We start from the raw sequence: 19,966 nt of genomic DNA, 5'->3' as shown, positions 1-19,966 counted from the left end.
TCCCATCCAATATATCGCAATAAGCATTGTGCTTTGGTACTTTTAATATGAAACAAAGTCTCAGATTTCAAATTCTGTCCATTGTATTGCAGTATTCAAACAATAAATGCCGTTTTGGCGCTGTTTAATGTGGAGTGACGGATCACTGTAGCGCCTCAGTTCAACAGACACGGCAGCGCGAGGCGCACGTGAACTGATCATCTCCTCCACATTAATAGCAGTTTCAGCACAAAATAAACATGAATAAACATCCGAAGGGAAGTAAGAAAGAGTACAACTTTACAATCAGTATCCTGTAGGGCTGGACGATATGGCCCAAATTGATATCACGATATATTTCTTAATTTCGGTCGATACGATATAATTCCGATATCGATATGAACACTATTTATCTGAAATAGAAATCTTTTGTAACATTATAAATGCCTTTATCATCACTTTTGATCAATTTTAAGCATCCTTGCTAAATAAAAGTATTAATTTCTATAATTTCTTTCCCAAAAAAATAATAAAAATTATACTGAATGGAATAGTGTATAATGTTACAAAAGCTTTTTATTTCAGATAAATGCTGATCTTTGGATCTTTCTATTCATCAAAGAATCCTGAAAAAAAAATGTACTCAACTGTTTTAAATATTGATAATCAGCAAATCAGCATATTAGAATGATTTCTGAAGGATCATGTGACTCTGAAGACTGGAGTAATGATGCTGAAAATTTACCTATGTATGATCACAGGAATAAATTACATTTTAAAATCTATTCAAATAGAAAGCAATTTTAAATAGTAAAAATATTTCAACATTTTACTGTTTTTGCTGTACTTTGGATCAAATAAATGCAGCCTTGGTGAGCAGAAGAGAATTCTTAAAAAAAAAAAAAACCTTTAAAAATCTTACTGTTCAAAAACTTTTGACTGGTAGTGTAGGCTGATTATTCTTATAGATTGAAACAAATGTGCTTCAGTCAGAAAAAAGGGTATGAAAAGTGCTCCGAGTCGCTGAAGAAAACTAAATAATTGAACAACAACAAAAACTGGAAATGTTGCTGGAGACGGGCTTATTTAAAATGAAAACTCATGCTCTGCTAGCAGGAGGCGCTTTTAGAGTGATAGAATCTCCAGTAACTCCAGTAATGGCTGTAATCAAAGCAGCTCCGCTCATGAACGCTTCTTTTATCAGATCAACCATCGAAACGACAGTCGGTTCCCTTCACAGATACATTTATATAAAACACCCGCGACATTTTTTGATTTTGAAACGTGCAGTGCTCATGTTTATTCAACGAAGTCAAACGGCACAAATAAATCAATGTATGGGAAACTGGTAATGTATATCGAAATATCGGAAATGTGTTTAAAAATCATATCACCATTATTGAAAAAAATTATATCGCGATACATATTGATATTGAATTATTGTCCAGCCCTACGTGAAACCGGTATAATTTTAGAAAATACAGTGATATAGATTTTTGGTCATACCGCCCAGCACTAGTTAGTCTTGGAAACACAAATTAAGATACTTTTAATGAAACCTTAGAGATTGCTGTCCCCACATTAAAAGTCCAGGTAACCAAAACTTAGAAGATCCAAAAAGGTCATAAAAGCATCATTAAATTAATCCATATGACTCATGTGGTTTAATTCAAGTCCTGTAAATGTTAAAAAAATTTACATCTAAACATTGATCGACACGCATATACAGTGCCCTCCATAAGTATTGGAACAGTAAAGACAAAGTTGCTCTGTTTGCTGTGGAGTCAAGACATCTGTAAGTATGATTAAAAGATTAATATGAGACAAAACTACAGAATGTCACATTTTATTATTGGGTGTTTCAACACATAAATGTTTTACCCGCTAAGAAGATCAGCACTGTTAGAGTTCATCCCACTATCTGATGTGAGCATAAGTATTGGAACAGTTGCCTCACATGTCTTTCTGAGTAAAAAGCTGTGTCCTGCTGCATTAATTATTCAGATATTAAAAGCAGGGAATGTGTCCTATCAGTTATATCCATTGCTTCCGCATTCTGAGTCTTGCAATCGATGGCGACACACACAAACCAGGATGAAGACGAGGGAGCTGACTCTGAGAGAGAGAGAGAGAGAGAGAGAGAGAAAGAGAGAAAAGCAAGCAATTTGGATGCTAAAAGAAAAGAGGAAGTCAATTAGAGCTACAGCAAAAACAAAGGGCATGAAGAAATCAAGAGTTTGGAGACCACCGGAGTCATCAGCAGCCAATAACAACCTGATCGGCTGAAAACACAAATTAAGATACTTTTAATGAAACCTTAGAGATTGCTGTCCCCACATTAAAAGTCCAGGTAACCAAAACTTAGAAGATCCAAAAAGGTCATAAAAGCATCATTAAATTAATCCATATGACTCATGTGGTTTAATTCAAGTCCTGTAAATGTTAAAAAAATTTACATCTAAACATTGCTCGACACGCATATACAGTGCCCTCCATAAGTATTGGAACAGTAAAGACAAAGTTGCTCTGTTTGCTGTGGAGTCAAGACATCTGTAAGTATGATTAAAAGATTAATATGAGACAAAACTACAGAATGTCACATTTTATTATTGGGTGTTTCAACACATAAATGTTTTACCCGCTAAGAAGATCAGCACTGTTAGAGTTCATCCCACTATCTGATGTGAGCATAAGTATTGGAACAGTTGCCTCACATGTCTTTCTGAGTAAAAAGCTGTGTCCTGCTGCATTAATTATTCAGATATTAAAAGCAGGGAATGTGTCCTATCAGTTATATCCATTGCTTCCGCATTCTGAGTCTTGCAATCGATGGCGACACACACAAACCAGGATGAAGACGAGGGAGCTGACTCTGAGAGAGAGAGAGAGAGAGAGAGAGAGAAAGAGAGAAAAGCAAGCAATTTGGATGCTAAAAGAAAAGAGGAAGTCAATTAGAGCTACAGCAAAAACAAAGGGCATGAAGAAATCAAGAGTTTGGAGACCACCGGAGCCATCAGCAGCCAATAACAACCTGATCGGCTGAAAAAAACAACAGTAGTTGATGACAGACAAATCATAAAAGCTGTGAAAATGAACCGTAAAATACGTGTCTGTAAAATCACCAACAACCTCCAGAAAGCTGGGGTGACGCTCTGACAATCTACTGTCCGCAGGAGACTTTGACATAGAACTACAGATGCTACACCGCAAGATGCAAACCTCTGACCAGCACCAAAAATACAAAGGCAAGATTAGAGTTTGCAAAAGCCAATAGAGTTTTGAAACCGAGTTTTATGGACAGATGAGACAATGATTAACCTTATTCTAAGTGATGGGAAAGCAAAAGTGTGGAGAAAAAGGGAACTGCAAATAATCCCAAGCCATACAACCTCGTCTGTAAAACATGGTGGTTTTAATGATGAATTAATGTATGATGACAGTAGCAGAATGAATTTGGAAGGGTACAAATGATCTTGGCTACCAATATTCAAGAAAATGTCACCAGACTCATCAGAAAGTGCTTCACATTGCATCAGGATAATGACCCAAAACACCCTGCCAGTTCAGTCAAGGAGTTTATCAAGGCAAAAGAAATGTAAAGTCTTAGATTGCCCAAATCAATCTCCAGATATAAATCCGACTGAACATGAATTTCACCAGCTGAAGAGTAAACTAAAGGCAGAAACTCCCCAAAACAAGCAACAGTTGGAATTGGCTGCCTTAAAGGCTGGGAAAAGCATTTCAAAGGATGAGACCAAGAGTCTGGTGATGTCTATGGGTCGCAGACTCACTGCTCTGATCGCACGCAAGGGATCTGCAACAAAATAATAGCTTTTACTCTTTTACATCTGCCTTAAGTTCAACTGTCCTAATACTTATGGCTCACATCAAATAGTGGGATGAACTCTAAAAGTGCTGTCCTTTTTATTTGGTAAAACATGTAAGTGTTGAAATGGCTAATAATAAAATGTGACATTCTGTAGTTTTGTCTCATATTCATCTTTGAATCATATTTGCAAATGTCTTGACTCCACAGCAAACAGAGCAATTTTGTCTTTACTGTTGCAATACTTATGGAGGGCACTGTATAGAGCACACAACACAAAAGCCTAAATTAAATCTGTTAATTTTATAAAGTGATTGTAACTTTTTGAGGAACAGGAGCCTCTCAGGTTTCATTAAAATATCTTGTTTGAAAGATATGAGGGTGAGTAATTGACAATTTTCATTTTAAAGTCTATAATTTTTAAAAAAGCTTTCAGCTTTTAGCTTGACCAGTAATATGAGTTTGAGGAGGGACTACCTGTAATAAGCTGTTGAGCAGGGATTTTACAGGTTTTTCTCAAAACAATAGCAGATAGGGTTGGGTCTCATTTTTTTCGTTCTTTTAGGTGTTGGTAGTAGTGGAAAATACTCACTTCAACTTGAATTAGACCTTTAGCTCAACACAGGGAAATTCCTATGGAAATTTTACCCACTTGTCCTTCTGGATTTTTAGCTTTTCCTCGAGCTTTGAATTTCATCAGACACGTGGTTCGCATACCAGAGGCTTGACTTTTGTGATTCTTCACATACTTCAACTTCTTGTGGCCTTGTGCTTGCAGGCCTTTGATGAAGCCATTGCAGAGCTGGATACACTGAATGAAGACTCGTACAAAGACAGCACACTTATCATGCAGCTGCTTAGAGACAACCTCACAGTGAGTTACAAAGGAGGTCATACTGACCTACAGAAAACCAAAAATAATCATCTCTGAAACTATGGAATGTGTTTTTGATAAGTTATATTACATTCATTTATACTGAGTATTCAAAATCTAAATGTTCAGTATTCAAGCAGAGCTTTTTATCCTGTTTTTTTTAATTATTATTATTAGTTATGGACCTCTGACAATGCTGCAGATGAGGGTGAAGGAGGTGAAGGAGGAGACGGAGGAGAGAACTAAACACCCACATCAGTCCACAAATGAAAGAAAAAGAATCCTGGGAAAAGTCAACTTTTTACACTTCTTCATTCCTTATTGTTTCACTTATGATTATTCTAGCCATGTAAGCCCATGATCATTACCAATGAGCTGTGAGTGTGGGAATTCCAATCAGTCTGTTTTTTTTTCTCAGTTTTCCACCACCTGGCTTGTGGTTGTAATGAAAGTAACTATTAAGTTAAAGTAACATTTCCACTCCTCAGTTTCATGTTTTTGTCCTTTGGACTTCTATATGTGCAGTGTCTGCTGTAGAAAAGTATTAGCCTCACATAAAATCAATTGTGACAAAGCGACTAGTGTGTATATTCTGGTGAACTGAAACATTGGAAGTGTCGGTCACAAAATGCAAAGCGTTTTGCTTCAAGCATGGCTATTTCCTGTCCTGCTATCACCTTCCATTTTATGTCTCTCTAGGGAGATCAACATACACTTGAATGAGATAAATGTCCTGTTGACCGTCATAGTGTTGGCTTAAAATGGGCCTGTGCTTTAGTATTGATAGCAGGAAGGCTGTTGTCTGATGTACCAAGTCAGCTAGCTTTGCTCAGCCAAGTATGCACTTTTCATAGACCAATTGAATCATGTCTTCATCATGAAGGTCACGAAACACTCCTGCCTGGTTATGGTTTTCACTATGTGTTACCTTGCAATGGCTTGTGATGACTATAAAGAAAAAAAAAAAAGATGAAAAAATATCATGCATGCCCATTTTTCAATATACACTGGAATGGGAACCAATACTGCATACTTGTTCCACAGTTTGGTTAAGTACTTTTCATTGCAGGTTTATGCACATGCTGAGAGGATGTTTGATTTGTCAAGTGATGTCAATAGTTATTTGGACCACTTGTGTTTTTGCTAATCATTGGCTGTAGTCTCCCCAAAGCCTTGTGAAAATGTACAAGCCCTACATAACAGCTATGTAACCTGAATTAAAATGACCATTTTATAAACCATACAGTTTTGTCTTGAAATGTGTTTTGTTTTCTCTCGGTCTGTCCTGGTGACTTTTTTTGTGAGTTAATGTGATACGTTTGACTGGTTTTTAATTTTTGTATTTCCTATTGAAATAGGACATTTAGTTCCTTCCCTTATTATTTTTTTTTTAGCCAGTAGCATTTTTGTTTACATCACTTTACAGAAGTGTCTAATCAAATGGTGTTATTCTAGAAAGCTAGAGATTGGTTAAAATGATTAAGTGCAGGATGAGTCATCAGTATTTTGGCCGATTTTCCGGAAAAGAAAACCTGAATAAAATTGTCAGCGTTTACGAGTACACTAGCATATTGGCGACCTAACAACTAATAGACCTGGATTAAAAGCCATAAACTTTTTATTTCTTTAAATAAAACCAGATATAATGACAGGGAAATACAAACATTACACCACAATTCGGGTGTTTTTTTCTTCTTGACGCCATCATTACAGATGGTTAACAGTTCTTTGAAAATAATTAGTACTTATGATAATAAAGTGTGATATCATCTCCCTAAATAAAAGATTTACGGCTGCTTATATACTGTCCTCCAAATGAGTCTAGACGCTGTTCTGAATTTCATGGTGTTTGAGGTAAGAATTTAAAAATAGTCTGGACGAGACCGAGGCTGTCCTCAAAACCAAGTGCGCTCTCTACCTATACACGCGATCACACGCTTGTGACGCTGAGCAAATGGTGTCTATATAGGCAGCTCAGTAGAGTTTGAACCACAACCCGAGAGTTTATCTTCTTCCGTAACTCATACCGCGGATTCACTGACTAAAACCCATTTGAAATACCCCATGTACTGTCACTCGTGAATTTAAAATCAGTCTTTTGAAAACGCATTCAACACGATCTCTAGATAACGTTTATAGTGATTTCCTGGCGCGCGTTGAATCTGATCCATCCATCCCACATTAAATACTTCCGGGTATTTCACTACACTTCGATGTTGGCATGATTTGGGTTTGAGTAAATCTTTTTTCTTTTTAACATCAAGCGACATGGACGAGAGCGTCTCGAAGTGAGCGTTTTTTGTTCTTTGATACTCAATTGATACTTTGAGGCTTTGTTTTATCCAGCCAGATGTGATCGTGTACATTGGTTTGGCCATGTCCAGATGTTGATCTCAAACAGATTGGTAATCCATGGGATTAAATGCTGCTGCTGTGTGAAGTACTGTATTGTACATTAACGTACTCGCCATGAAACGCATCGTTTTCTTTCTGGCGTCTTTTTTCTTGACGGAATGTTCAAGGAGAGTCATTAGGGATGTCCTAGACGACGAGTACGGTGAGTTATTGTGAATGGGAATACTTTGAAAACATTATGGATACATTTAATTTGAAAGATTGTGTTTTGGTGACGCCGTGATAACCATAGTGCGCTTTTTAAAAAATCCCTTACTGTATTTTAAATCTTCATGTTTTTGTCGTTTTTGTTTTCGAATTTAATGACTTTACTCAAATAGTTTATGGAGAAACTAATCTGCAAGAGCATTTTTCCTACAAGAGTTCACTATGGCAATCAGACTATTCACCAAAATACTATACTTTTAGTTATATGCATATAATTAGTGGTATTATAAACAATATTTTAAACAACAATATAAACAGGGCTTGACCTTAACCTCACCAGCCACTGTGGCTAGGTCATTGGCCACAATTTTGTTGTTGGGAAATTACATTTTGTATGATTAAAGTTTACATTAATTTTAGGTTAAATTATAGTCATTTAAAATATAGAAGCTTCTTACTGTTAATTGTTTAGATTTTTTTAGAAGGCTGTTAGGTTCTTATTATTCCACTGGTTCACATTTACAACTGCGTGTTTGTTGTGTCAAAATATGGGTTGATTTTTGCATTGTTCTGAACAAAAACAGCAGATGGGCTTATTGAAAATGCACATTCATTCTCAAAGCCTCAATGGTTGCCTGTGACAAAACAACACACATGCTGGAACACTGCATGAGTGGAGGGGAGTGACAATTATTTTGCCACCCCACTCAAAGCGTTCTGTAAAAATCACTTTTTTATGCTCTACTCTGGGATTTTCAGATCTTTCATCCACTAAAATAAATTAAGAACCCCTTAAAAGAGAAATGTAGAATTCCGACAAATAAAAGTTAGAATTGAAAGGTGTAAACTCAAAGAAAAGTCAGGATTCCAAGATGTAAATAGAATTCTGAGAAAAAAATGCCACAATTGCAAATTGTTTGCTCAGAATTTAGAAAAAAAGTAAGAAATATGAGATGTAAACCCAGAATTCAGAGAAACATTTTTGAATTGTGTGATATAAATATGCATTTTTAAGAAAAAAAGAATAGCAAGGTGGATATGAACTCACAATTGTGAAAAATAAAGTTATTGTGTTATAAACTCACAATTCTGAGAAGCTCTGAATTGTCAGATATAAACTCACAATTGCTAGAAATAAAGTCAGAATTGTGAGATAAAAAGTTGCAATTACCTTTTTTATTTTCTATTCTGTGGCCATAATTGAGAACACTCGTTCTGAGCAATAATGGAGGGAGAAAAGAGACAGATGCCACTAGTCCTCCTTTAAAAAAAACTGCTCTTAAAACTTGTAAATTCACTTTAAAAATAAATATTTGTGCTCAATGTATAAAGTTGTTCCCTGTGACTATTTCAGACCAGCTCAGCTCATTGCTGTCGGACTTTGATGTTCTTCAGCTGTCCAGTCTTCAACAGCATTCGGTTCGTAAGAGAGACGTCCAGTCACAAACGCACGCAGAAAGATTTCTCGGTTTCACTGCATTACAGAGGTGAATACTCATCACCCATGTAGCAGTCACTGCCAAGATTAGTGCTCAATCATTTGATAAACTCTTCTAAATATTTCACAGGCATTTCAGATTGTACCTGACAACCAACACAGAGCTCTTCACTCATGACTTCAAGGCCGTGGTGGTAGGAGAGAATGGCGCTCAAGAGATGTACGAGGTCCAGAGAGAAAACTTCTTCACAGGCCATGTCATTGGTAACTGCAACTCTGTGTTTTAACATCTATAGTACTTTTAAATGTTTAAAATCTAGCAAACTTGATTTTTTTCCCCGCTTGATTTTTAGGAGAGGAGAATTCCAGAGTACAAGCACATATTGGTGACAATGACTTCACTGCTCATATTCTTACTGATGAAGCTGAATACAACATTGAGGTATTATAACGTCATAAATCTGATTTCGTTTATGCCCCTCAACAAAAACAATACATTGATTTATAATCCATTCAGCCACTGTGGAGGTTTATCGAAAACCCTCGTGACGATCGGCTGCTCGTATATCGTTCAGAAGACATCAGGAACGTGAGCCGGCTGGCGGCTTCAAAAGTGTGTGGCTACATCAGTGCAGATGCCAGTGAGATGCTTCCAGAAAGTGTGCGAGCAGCCAGCCCACTAGATGAAGATGAAGAGGAGGAGGATAGTAAGTCTTTGAGTTAATTACGCATCTTGTGACCTAACACTTCTGCTCATCAGAGCCGAATCTAGACAGTGTAATGTGAGATGCCAAATCTGTACTGTGAGACGCCACTTTATATAGTTGCTTTGTCACCCATGTGTAAAGTTTCTCGTCTTCTCACCCTTTGTCTATTTTCACTTTCTTTTTCTCTCAACTGCGTCTCTTCCACAGGGCATCTAAGAGAGAGAAGGCAGACGCTGGACCACAGTAAAAACACCTGCCCTCTGCTGCTTGTAGCCGACTATCGCTTTTTCAGACACATGGGCCGTAGGGAGGAGAGCACCACCCTCAACTACCTGGTAAAAAAGCCTTCAGTTTCGATATTGTCAATGGGCCTTATTCCTGACAGAAACAAAAAAGTTTCTGAATTAATTGAGTGTTAAAATCTTTCTGATGTAAAGTCACATTCAGTTCAATTGGACAGTGTGGTTCTCAACCTTTTTGACTCCATGGACGGCTTACGTCACTTCTTAGTACACACTGTCGGTGAGAATGCAACCCTTTAAATTGTACTGGGAAATAGTTCCCGCGAAATCGTCCCAGTACTTTAGTACTGTACATTTAGTTCTGGAACTAAAACGGTGCGAAAGGCCCTATTGTCAAAGACAATATTTGAAGGCCCCTCTCTGCTGTAATGACAATGCTGCTCATTTTCAAACTTTATTTATGGAAACTAGGAGTGGCAATATATAAAAAATAGTTAAATAAAATCACTATAAATAATTCAACTGATAAAATTCCATTATTCCATGATTTTTCAATAACTGAATGTTCTTCAGTGTTTACACTTTTACATCAATTAATTTACATTTTTTAGCCATTAGTGATTTACAATAATGTTTTACTCTACAAATAGCAATTGCTACCTGATGAAATATTTTAGAGCTTGATATACATTACTGTTCAAAAGTTTTAAGTTTGTTCGATTTTTTTTGGAAAGAAATTCATATTTTTATTCAGCAAAGATGCATTAAATTGATCAAAAGTGAATTTCTATTTCAAATGAATTCTGTCCTTTTTAACTTTGTTCATCAAAGAATCCTGGGAAAAACAAGAGTTGTTTTAATTTAATTATAAAAATATTAAGCAGCTGTTTTCAACATTGATAATAATGATTGATAATAATGAATAATGATTTCTGAATGATCATGTGACTGAAGTAATGACTGCTAAAAGTCAGCTTTTACATCACAGTAATAAATTACATTATAAAATGTATTAAAATAGAAAAGTTATTTTAATTTGTAATATTTCAGAATATTACTGTTTTTGGATTGAATAAATGCAGCCTTGGTAAGATCATTAAGAGGCTTCTTTTAAAAACATTAAACATTTCCGACCCCAGACTTTTAAATGGTAGTGTAACTAGCAAAATAATTTTAAATGTTGCGACCCTCTTAAAAGTTTGCTGAGGCCTCCTAGTGGGCTTCTGAGAGGGCTGTATAAAATTGTTTGCTGATGTCTTACAAATTTGCTTTGGATATGTTTAGATTGAGCTGATTGATCGTGTGGATGACATTTACCGTAATACATCTTGGGATGAGGAGTATAAAGGTTATGGAGTTCAGATTCAGCAGGTAAGCTTGGTTCTTTAAGGAGAATGTAGTAAAAAGCTCCACTGAAATGCTGTTTTGGAGCCAGTAACATGGATTTGTCTCTTTCAGATCATAATTAACAAGACACCCACACATGTAGACACAGCAGGAGGTGCCCACTTCAACATGAAAGGGACTCCTGTGAAGAACAAAGATGTCTGGGACGTCAAGAAGCTCTTGGAGGTGAGCGAGCTGGAGCTGTAGGAGCGAATGACTGGATTAATCAGAGCGTCTTCTCTGTATTCCGTTCTGTACTAATTTGAAACGATGAGAGGTGCTTGTACTTAAAAGGGAGGAATATTATTGAACACTTGTGTATTGTGTTTCACTATCTATCTCTTTCTGTGACCTGCTCGGCAGAGAACCAGCAAAGAGAAAGAATGGAAGCATTATTAGAGCAGTTCAATTTGTAGTCCTAAAACCCATCGCGGGGAATTACACCTTTTTAACTGATTTGTGTGGGATTTTTGATTAAAATAAGTCTGTGGTGAAAATTACTTAAAGAGACTTCCACATTTTGTTCTACATCATAAATTATTCATAGTCATACCTCAAATGCGAATCCTGAAACCACGGAGTGACTTTAATAGATACATTACTGTTCAAAAGAATGAGGATTTATTTTATTGTTTGTCAGTCACTGCATTTACTTTATTAAAAATGAAATAAAAAGAGTAATATTGTGAAATATTATTACAGATTAAATAGTTTTTAATGTTAATACATTTTAAAATGTAATTTATTCCTGTGATGGTAAAGCTGAATTTTCAGCAGCCATTACTCCATTCGCAGGGTCACATGATCCTTCAGAAATCATTCTAATATGTTGATCTGGTGCTCAAAAAACAATAATAGAAAATAATTGAAAATAGAAATCTTTTGTAACATTATTAATGTCTTTACTGTCATTTCTTATCAATTTAATGCATCCTTGCTGAATAAAATAATCAGTTTCTTTACAAAAAGGCACATTGCAGTCGTTATATACCTTATTTTGCTTGTAGATAGAAAACCAATTCATAAAAGTGCTTTAGAAATTCCCAAGGGAATTTAGGGTTCCTGGTTGGCCTTCAGATTAAGGTCAATATTAAACAGCTGTGCTATAAATGTAGTAAAAAATGTCATTTTGTCTTCCCCCTGCAGCAATTTAGCATTGACATGGCAGGCAATGCATCCAAGGTGTGCTTGGCTCATCTCTTCACCTATCAGGATTTTGATGAAGGCACACTTGGCTTGGCTTATGTGGCTCCTTCCAAACCAGGCTTTCCTGGAGGTCTCTGCTCTGAGAGTGAGTGCCAATACCATATTATGGATGAATAAATGCCATTTTCACCATACTTAGACATTTTGTTGTTTGTCTTTCTTTAGAGTGTCCACCTTCAGGAAACGACAACCGTGCTATATACCTCAACACTGGACTAACCAGCACCAAAAATTACGGGAAAACCATTCTTACCAAGGCAAGTGAAGTCCAAACAAATGTGCTTGATGTAATTATTTGTTAAACTGATTTTCTGACCATATGCCAACAGGAAGCAGACTTGGTTACTACCCACGAGCTTGGCCACAACTTTGGCGCTGTTCATGACCCAGATGATGTGCCATACTGTGCGCCCAGAGAGGACCAGGGGGGCAAATACGTAATGTACCCCATTGCGGTGAGCGGGGACCACTCTAACAATAAAGTATGTCCTTCGGTGATGTGAGTTCAGCTTGGTGTCATTGTTCAGAATGTCACATGATCATTTTGTAAGCGGTTTGTTTTTGTGCTTCCTTATAGTTGTTTTCAAACTGTAGTAAGATATCCATAGCAAAGAGACTGAAGGCCAAGGCCTCCACCTGCTTCAGGGAGAGGAACAGCAATGTGTGTGGAAACTCACGGGTGGAGGAAGGCGAGGAGTGTGACCCTGGACTGCTTCACCTCAACAGCGACCGCTGCTGCACGTCAAACTGCAAACTGCGGCCCAATGTGCAGTGCAGGTACAGCTCCTCCATGTGGCCTCATGAAAAACAATGCACAGATAAGCTGAATTAAAGGAACAGTTAACCCAAAAAATATCATTCTCTGATTATTTACTCACCCTTACATTGTTATTTTTCAAATCTTCCCTAAATGGTGAATTATTCATTTGAATCTTCTAGGCTTCATGTCATTTTTCTTCCTGTAACTTCTGTATTTTTTTTTTCTTGACACCAGTGACAGGAACAGTGCGTGCTGCAAAGTCTGCATGTTTGAGAAGCAGGGAAAGGTGTGTCAGGAGCCAATGGATGCCACTTGCAAGGGAAGATCTTACTGTACAGGTGAAGCAAAAACTCCAAGTTTAGATAATTGAATGTACTTCTTTATACAGTATATCTGATTTACATGTTTAAGAATTCAGATCGAGAACAGTTTTAGTATTATTTATATACTATGATAGTAGTTTCAATGTCATTTTAGTTTGCATTGGTAATTTTGTTTTTGTCATTTTAATTAGTTGTTTTTAATATTCTTATATGCCGTTATTTATTTTATTTCAGTTTTACTTTTAATAATTTCAGTACTTAAATAACTTAAATTTATTTCAGCCAAGACAACAATTTTTTTGTACAATAACTTTTTATTATTTTCACAAATAGAAGAACACACACACACACCTACACACATTTCTATGCAACATTCTTATGTTTTGATCAAGTTTCATCTAATATTTGTATTTGATTTAATTTTAGCTTCATTTCTATTACCGAATAGCAGTTTATCATAGATTTAGTTAACATTTCATGAAACCTGTCAGTAATATGTCTAGGTCATATTTAAACCCTGTATCAAAAGATAAGATTATATATATATATATATTTTTAAATAAAATAATTATTTGGTGCTATCAAGATATTTTACATTGTGAGATTATTACAATATTTTTAAAGACTTTTTTAAAATCATATTTCATATTTTATGACAATATGAGAATCACTACACTAATGAGAATCACTATGGTAAATGGAAAATATAAAAGATTTTGAATGTAGAGTATCCAGGTGCATTATGGTAATGAGAATTTGAGAAGTAAATGTTCATAAATGTAATGAAAACAGTGTTGCAATGCAAAAACATCTGCTAAAAACAGGCAAAATTCCTTACTGATGAGATTTAACTGCATTTGTTTGAAAGTCTATTCTTCTGTGCTTCTTACAGGACTCAGCAGTGAGTGTCCTCCTCCAGAGAACCTCCCCAATGAGACCATCTGTGTGGACAACGGCCGGTGTCTGAAGGGAGAGTGCATCCCGTTCTGTGAAGCTGTGGAGAACCTGCAGTCGTGTGCTTGCAATGGTAAACTGACCTGCTGATAATGCTAATACTGTTGCTACATGGCAGTTACAGTTTTTAAAGTCTGTCTTGAACAAACATGAACTTTTGTACTTTTCCTGTATCTCATTTTTCAGAGACAAACAACTCTTGTAAGGTGTGCTGTAGGGATAAGAACGCTGGATGTGCTCCCTATGTCAATGACAAGGGCAGCCACCTCTATCTGCGGAAAGGCAAACCCTGCACTGTGGGCTTTTGTGATGGAGCGGTGAGTGCCAATGTACAGTTACAGTTATGAAAAAACGCATATAAAAGCTGTTTTTATTCACAGATTAATTAGAAATGGTTTGCATTCAGTTATTTAAACATTTCCTTTTATTCCCAGGGCAAATGCATGAAACAGGTCCAGGATGTTATTGAGAGGTTGTGGGATTTCATTGAGAAGTTGGACATCAATACTTTTGGTAAGTTATCTGTGAACACAGTAAGTTTATCTCACTTGAAATCCAATTGAGGAATGTAACCTGTGTGTGTGTGTGTTCTCTCAGGGAAGTTCTTGGCTGATAACATTGTTGGCTCAGTGGTGGTCTTCTCACTAATTTTCTGGATCCCTCTCAGCATTCTGGTCCATTGTGTGGTGAGTCATTTCCACTAACATCTTATAGCTACTTAGCTCTGAGGAAATGTATGATACTTTAATAGACTGACCTTGAGTGGTATTATAGTGTAAAAGACTATTTATGCCGATACTGAAACAAAGAAGCGAAATAAATAGCAGACAAAAGATCTATTTACACCAAGAGCGTAAATGAAAATTTGAAATCATTCAGAAGAATAGTCTGCTTCCGCCAAGACTAAAACAAAAAAATGGAATAAATCACAGATGAAATGTCTATTCACACAAGAGCAAATGAAAAATTGAATAAATCAAATGAAACTTCTTTTCACACCAAGAGCAAAACAAGTGTTAAATGAATCACAAACAAAATGTCTGTTTACACCAAGACAAAACAAGAAAATAAATAATTCACATATTAAATATCTTTTTTTGCACCAAGAGCCTAACAAAAAGGTGAAATAAATCACAGGCAAAATGTCTGTTTAAACCAAGAGCACAATGAAAAAATTAAGTAAATCACACTTAAATCAAAAAGAAATAACACTCTTAAAGGTCCTAATTCAGGTTATTTGCAACCAATCTGATGATACAAATGTCACTTGCTTCAGTGCAAAATTTGGCTGATTTCAAATGTGTACATTTTACATTCTTTTTTTTATTTTAAAGCAAAAAAGCACAGACAATTTCATAATCATATTTGGTTTTTATGGTACCATATTTAAAAGGATTTAAAAAAAGTCATATTCTCATTAATGAAATGCAAAGAAATAATGCTGTATTATATTTAAATTATGAAATATGTTTATATCATGGTAATTGTTGTACTCATTTATTGATATTTTATGACAATATGAGAATCACTACACTAATGAGAATCACTATGGTAAATGGAAAATATAAAAGATTTTGAATGTAGAGTATCCAGGTGCATTATGGTAATGAGAATTTGAGAAGTAAATGTTCATAAATGTAATGAAAACAGTGTTGCAATGCAAAAACATCTGCTAAAAACAGGCAAAATTCCTTACTGATGAGATTTAACTGCATTTGTTTGAAAGTCTATTCTTCTGTGCTTCTTACAGGACTCAGCAGTGAGTGTCCTCCTCCAGAGAACCTCCCCAATGAGACCATCTGTGTGGACAACGGCCGGTGTCTGAAGGGAGAGTGCATCCCGTTCTGTGAAGCTGTGGAGAACCTGCAGTCGTGTGCTTGCAATGGTAAACTGACCTGCTGATAATGCTAATACTGTTGCTACATGGCAGTTACAGTTTTTACAGTCTGTCTTGAACAAACATGAACTTTTTTACTTTTCCTGTATCTCATTTTTCAGAGACAAACAACTCTTGTAAGGTGTGCTGTAGGGATAAGAACGCTGGATGTGCTCCCTATGTCAATGACAAGGGCAGCCACCTCTATCTGCGGAAAGGCAAACCCTGCACTGTGGGCTTTTGTGATGGAGCGGTGAGTGCCAATGTACAGTTACAGTTATGAAAAAACGCATATAAAAGCTGTTTTTATTCACAGATTAATTAGAAATGGTTTGCATTCAGTTATTTAAACATTTCCTTTTATTCCCAGGGCAAATGCATGAAACAGGTCCAGGATGTTATTGAGAGGTTGTGGGATTTCATTGAGAAGTTGGACATCAATACTTTTGGTAAGTTATCTGTGAACACAGTAAGTTTATCTCACTTGAAATCCAATTGAGGAATGTAACCTGTGTGTGTGTGTGTTCTCTCAGGGAAGTTCCTGGCTGATAACATTGTTGGCTCAGTGGTGGTCTTCTCACTAATTTTCTGGATCCCTCTCAGCATTCTGGTCCATTGTGTGGTGAGTCATTTCCACTAACATCTTATAGCTACTTAGCTCTGAGGAAATGTATGATACTTTAATAGACTGACCTTGAGTGGTATTATAGTGTAAAAGACTATTTATGCCGATACTGAAACAAAGAAGCGAAATAAATAGCAGACAAAAGATCTATTTACACCAAGAGCGTAAATGAAAATTTGAAATCATTCAGAAGAATAGTCTGCTTCCGCCAAGACTAAAACAAAAAAATGGAATAAATCACAGATGAAATGTCTATTCACACAAGAGCAAATGAAAAATTGAATAAATCAAATGAAACTTCTTTTCACACCAAGAGCAAAACAAGTGTTAAATGAATCACAAACAAAATGTCTGTTTACACCAAGACAAAACAAGAAAATAAATAATTCACATATTAAATATCTTTTTTTGCACCAAGAGCCTAACAAAAAGGTGAAATAAATCACAGGCAAAATGTCTGTTTAAACCAAGAGCACAATGAAAAAATTAAGTAAATCACACTTAAATCAAAAAGAAATAACACTCTTAAAGGTCCTAATTCAGGTTATTTGCAACCAATCTGATGATACAAATGTCACTTGCTTCAGTGCAAAATTTGGCTGATTTCAAATGTGGTACATTTTACATTCTTTTTTTATTTTAAAGCAAAAAAGCACAGACAATTTCATTCACTTATATTAAGGGATATTAAAAGGATAGTTCACCCAAAAATTTAAAATCTGTCATTAATTTCTGACCCTGCATAGACAGCAACGCAGCTAGACTAAAGCTCTCAGATTTAATCAAAAATCTTACTTTGTGTTCCGAAGATGAACGAAGGTCTTATGGGTTTGCAACGACATGAGGGAGAGTAATTAATGACACAATTTTCGGTGAACTATGCCTTTAAATGCAAAATAAGTTTTAAGTTGCAATAATTACAGGCCCCATCCAAAGAATAGTTTGTTTTGTGTTTTACAAGATTACTGTCTCTCTTTGTTTTTAGGATAAGAAACTTGACCAGCAGTATGAATTGAACACAAAGTCACTCTTCTACCCCAGTGTGAGTACTAATCAGAAAGCTTATTTTCTTTAACATATTATGAAGTGTAACAATTGACTGTGCTGTCCCAGAATGCAGAGTTGCTGAGCAGTCTAGAATCAGCCTCAGTGCGGATCTTCAAACCACCCACATCCTCAGGCTCCTCTGCAGTGCCACGCTTCCAGGCGTCTGGACCTCTGCAGACCAGCACACCACCTGTCTCCATCTCTCAGGTGGCTCCAGCTCCAACCCCAACCCCGTGTCCTCTCCCTACAATAGAGCCCCAACGCATGACCACCATCCAAGAAGATCCCAGCTATGATTCCCACCTGGATGAACAAGCCCTGGGAGAGGACTTCCCTACCTCTGGCTCGGTGTCACGTTCCTTTGATGATCTGACGGAGAACCGAGAGAACGCCATGTCCTTCAGGGTAAATAGACATGCACGGAGTAACAGCAAGGAGACTGAATGCTAAGAGTGTAATTGTATAAAATGGGAAAAATAAATGTGACTATGAATGAACTAAAAGGGAATATGATTAGAAATGCTCAAAGCTGAGCAGAATGAACATTACATAAGCATGGAACTACAATGTGTGTTTACAGCTCCAGTATTGAAAATAACCAGAATGCAGTATGTTTTAAAGGGATAGTTTACTTTAAAATTTTAGGATTTATTCACCCTCATGTTGTTTCAAAGTTGTATGACTTTCTATCTTCTGTGGCGTTCTGAAGGAGAAAATCCAAATATCTCGCTGGTCTTTATACCAAGAAATTCACTATAAATAAGGATGCAAAAGCACCATTAAAGTATCTCAGAAGTGATTCGTAAGACTTATGCACAGTATTCCAAGTATTTTGAAAAATTATGATAGGATTGTGTGAGGAACAGACACTTTTTTTCAGCTGTTAAAATAGGTATGAAATCTATTTTCTAAAAGCATGCTATTGGTATCATTGTTCCTTTTTTTTACCACCATATAATTTGCTTTTGAAACACACATCTCTCCTGTTGCGTATGCTGGATCATTGGCGTATGTGACCGTTTAGTCCGCTTAAACCCTGCTGCTTTCTTATAATCGATTGCAAGCTTGCATTCAGATCTGCCTCTATCCATTCAACAACCGATGGATAGAACCAAGTCCCCATCCTACTTTTTTTCTTTTCAATCATCTTTTTCACTCAATACAAAATAAAAGTTTGTTGCTATTTCCCTTACATCACCACTTTAATTACTGGTTTGTTCCTCCACAAAGCAGCACATGTTGGGTTGATCACTTTTCATGCTACTTTTAAGGTGCTGAAAAAAGATGTCATAAGTTTTGGAATGACATGAGGGTGAGTAAATGAGGACAGAGTTTTCGTTTTTGGGTGAACTATCCCTTTAAGAGCGCTGGACTTTTATAAAGAAACAGAAGGCACAAATCATTCAGTGACTATGCATTAGATAGGAACTTAATGTTGTCAGTCCTGTTAGGATTATCAGTATACTGCACACATAATTACACACACACACACACACACACACTCACACTCATCAGCGTTATCTAAACATGACCAGCATCATTGTTAAAGTTTAACTGCCCAATACTAAGATGTTTACAGGTCTTTTTTTTTGTCTGAGAGATTGACCAGATGCTAGCAGATCTTGAGAACTGTTATATCATAAAAATACCTGTTACATTTTAGTTGATTTTTTTTATGTGTATGTGCTCTGACACTCACCAGCAAATTGTTTTGTAATCTCTATGGAACACAATCTTGTGTTTTTGCTTTTTATTGTTTGCAAGAGACAATCTGATATTTTAGGGGCATTTGATATTTTTAGATATTGTCTGTGAATTATAATTTTTTGCTTTAATTTGTACTGTTCTTGAAACAACATATATTAGTATACATAATACTTAAACAGTTATACCAGCAGATGTTATACATGTTTGGTAAATGAGAAGTTTTTGGCTCATTGGCTTAATATGAAACACCCAAGTCAAGACAATCAGGCTGTTAAGACTTTTCTGCAACACAATGTTCATGACTGTATGCAAGAATATGTATCTTGCAGCTGCTCCCATAAGAATGTACTGATGAACACTGCTCTGAGATCAGTATACAAAGTGCCTTGTATTTTATTTTTTTAAATTTGTATTGTGAAATCGTATTTTACTCCACGTGTTTTGTAATATAATC

At 36.2% G+C, this 19,966-nt stretch overlaps 2 protein-coding genes across 3 annotated transcripts in view; both read left to right on the top strand.

The window, feature by feature from the left end:
• Positions 1-5,922, top strand: part of LOC107721301 (14-3-3 protein beta/alpha-1-like) — a 21,467-nt gene extending 15,545 nt beyond the window's left edge. For both annotated transcript variants that reach the window (XM_016529239.1, XM_016529238.1), the window contains exons 5-6: positions 4,584-4,679; positions 4,857-5,922. In XM_016529239.1, coding sequence (XP_016384725.1) covers positions 4,584-4,679; positions 4,857-4,925 — 165 coding nt within the window. In that variant the 3' untranslated portion in view covers positions 4,926-5,922. The remainder of the gene's footprint in view (positions 1-4,583; positions 4,680-4,856) is intronic.
• A 712-nt stretch (positions 5,923-6,634) lies between these two features.
• Positions 6,635-18,927, top strand: LOC107721298 (disintegrin and metalloproteinase domain-containing protein 17). The gene is made up of 19 exons (XM_016529235.1): positions 6,635-7,236; positions 8,596-8,728; positions 8,810-8,943; positions 9,033-9,121; positions 9,197-9,386; positions 9,594-9,721; positions 10,913-10,999; positions 11,087-11,200; positions 12,161-12,305; positions 12,386-12,477; positions 12,550-12,675; positions 12,798-12,997; positions 13,215-13,318; positions 14,196-14,330; positions 14,444-14,574; positions 14,692-14,770; positions 14,855-14,943; positions 17,744-17,800; positions 17,872-18,927. Exons 1-19 carry the CDS (start codon positions 7,149-7,151, stop codon positions 18,253-18,255), a joined length of 2,505 nt encoding a protein of 834 aa, XP_016384721.1. The 5' UTR covers positions 6,635-7,148; the 3' UTR covers positions 18,256-18,927.
• The last annotated feature ends 1,039 nt before the right edge of the window (positions 18,928-19,966 follow it).

The sequence above is a fragment of the Sinocyclocheilus rhinocerous genome, unplaced genomic scaffold (genome assembly GCF_001515625.1).
Source record: "Sinocyclocheilus rhinocerous isolate Xijiao unplaced genomic scaffold, SAMN03320098_v1.1 scaffold271, whole genome shotgun sequence".
Lineage (NCBI taxonomy): Eukaryota > Metazoa > Chordata > Actinopteri > Cypriniformes > Cyprinidae > Sinocyclocheilus > Sinocyclocheilus rhinocerous.
This window is presented reverse-complemented; position numbering and strand designations above follow the sequence as displayed.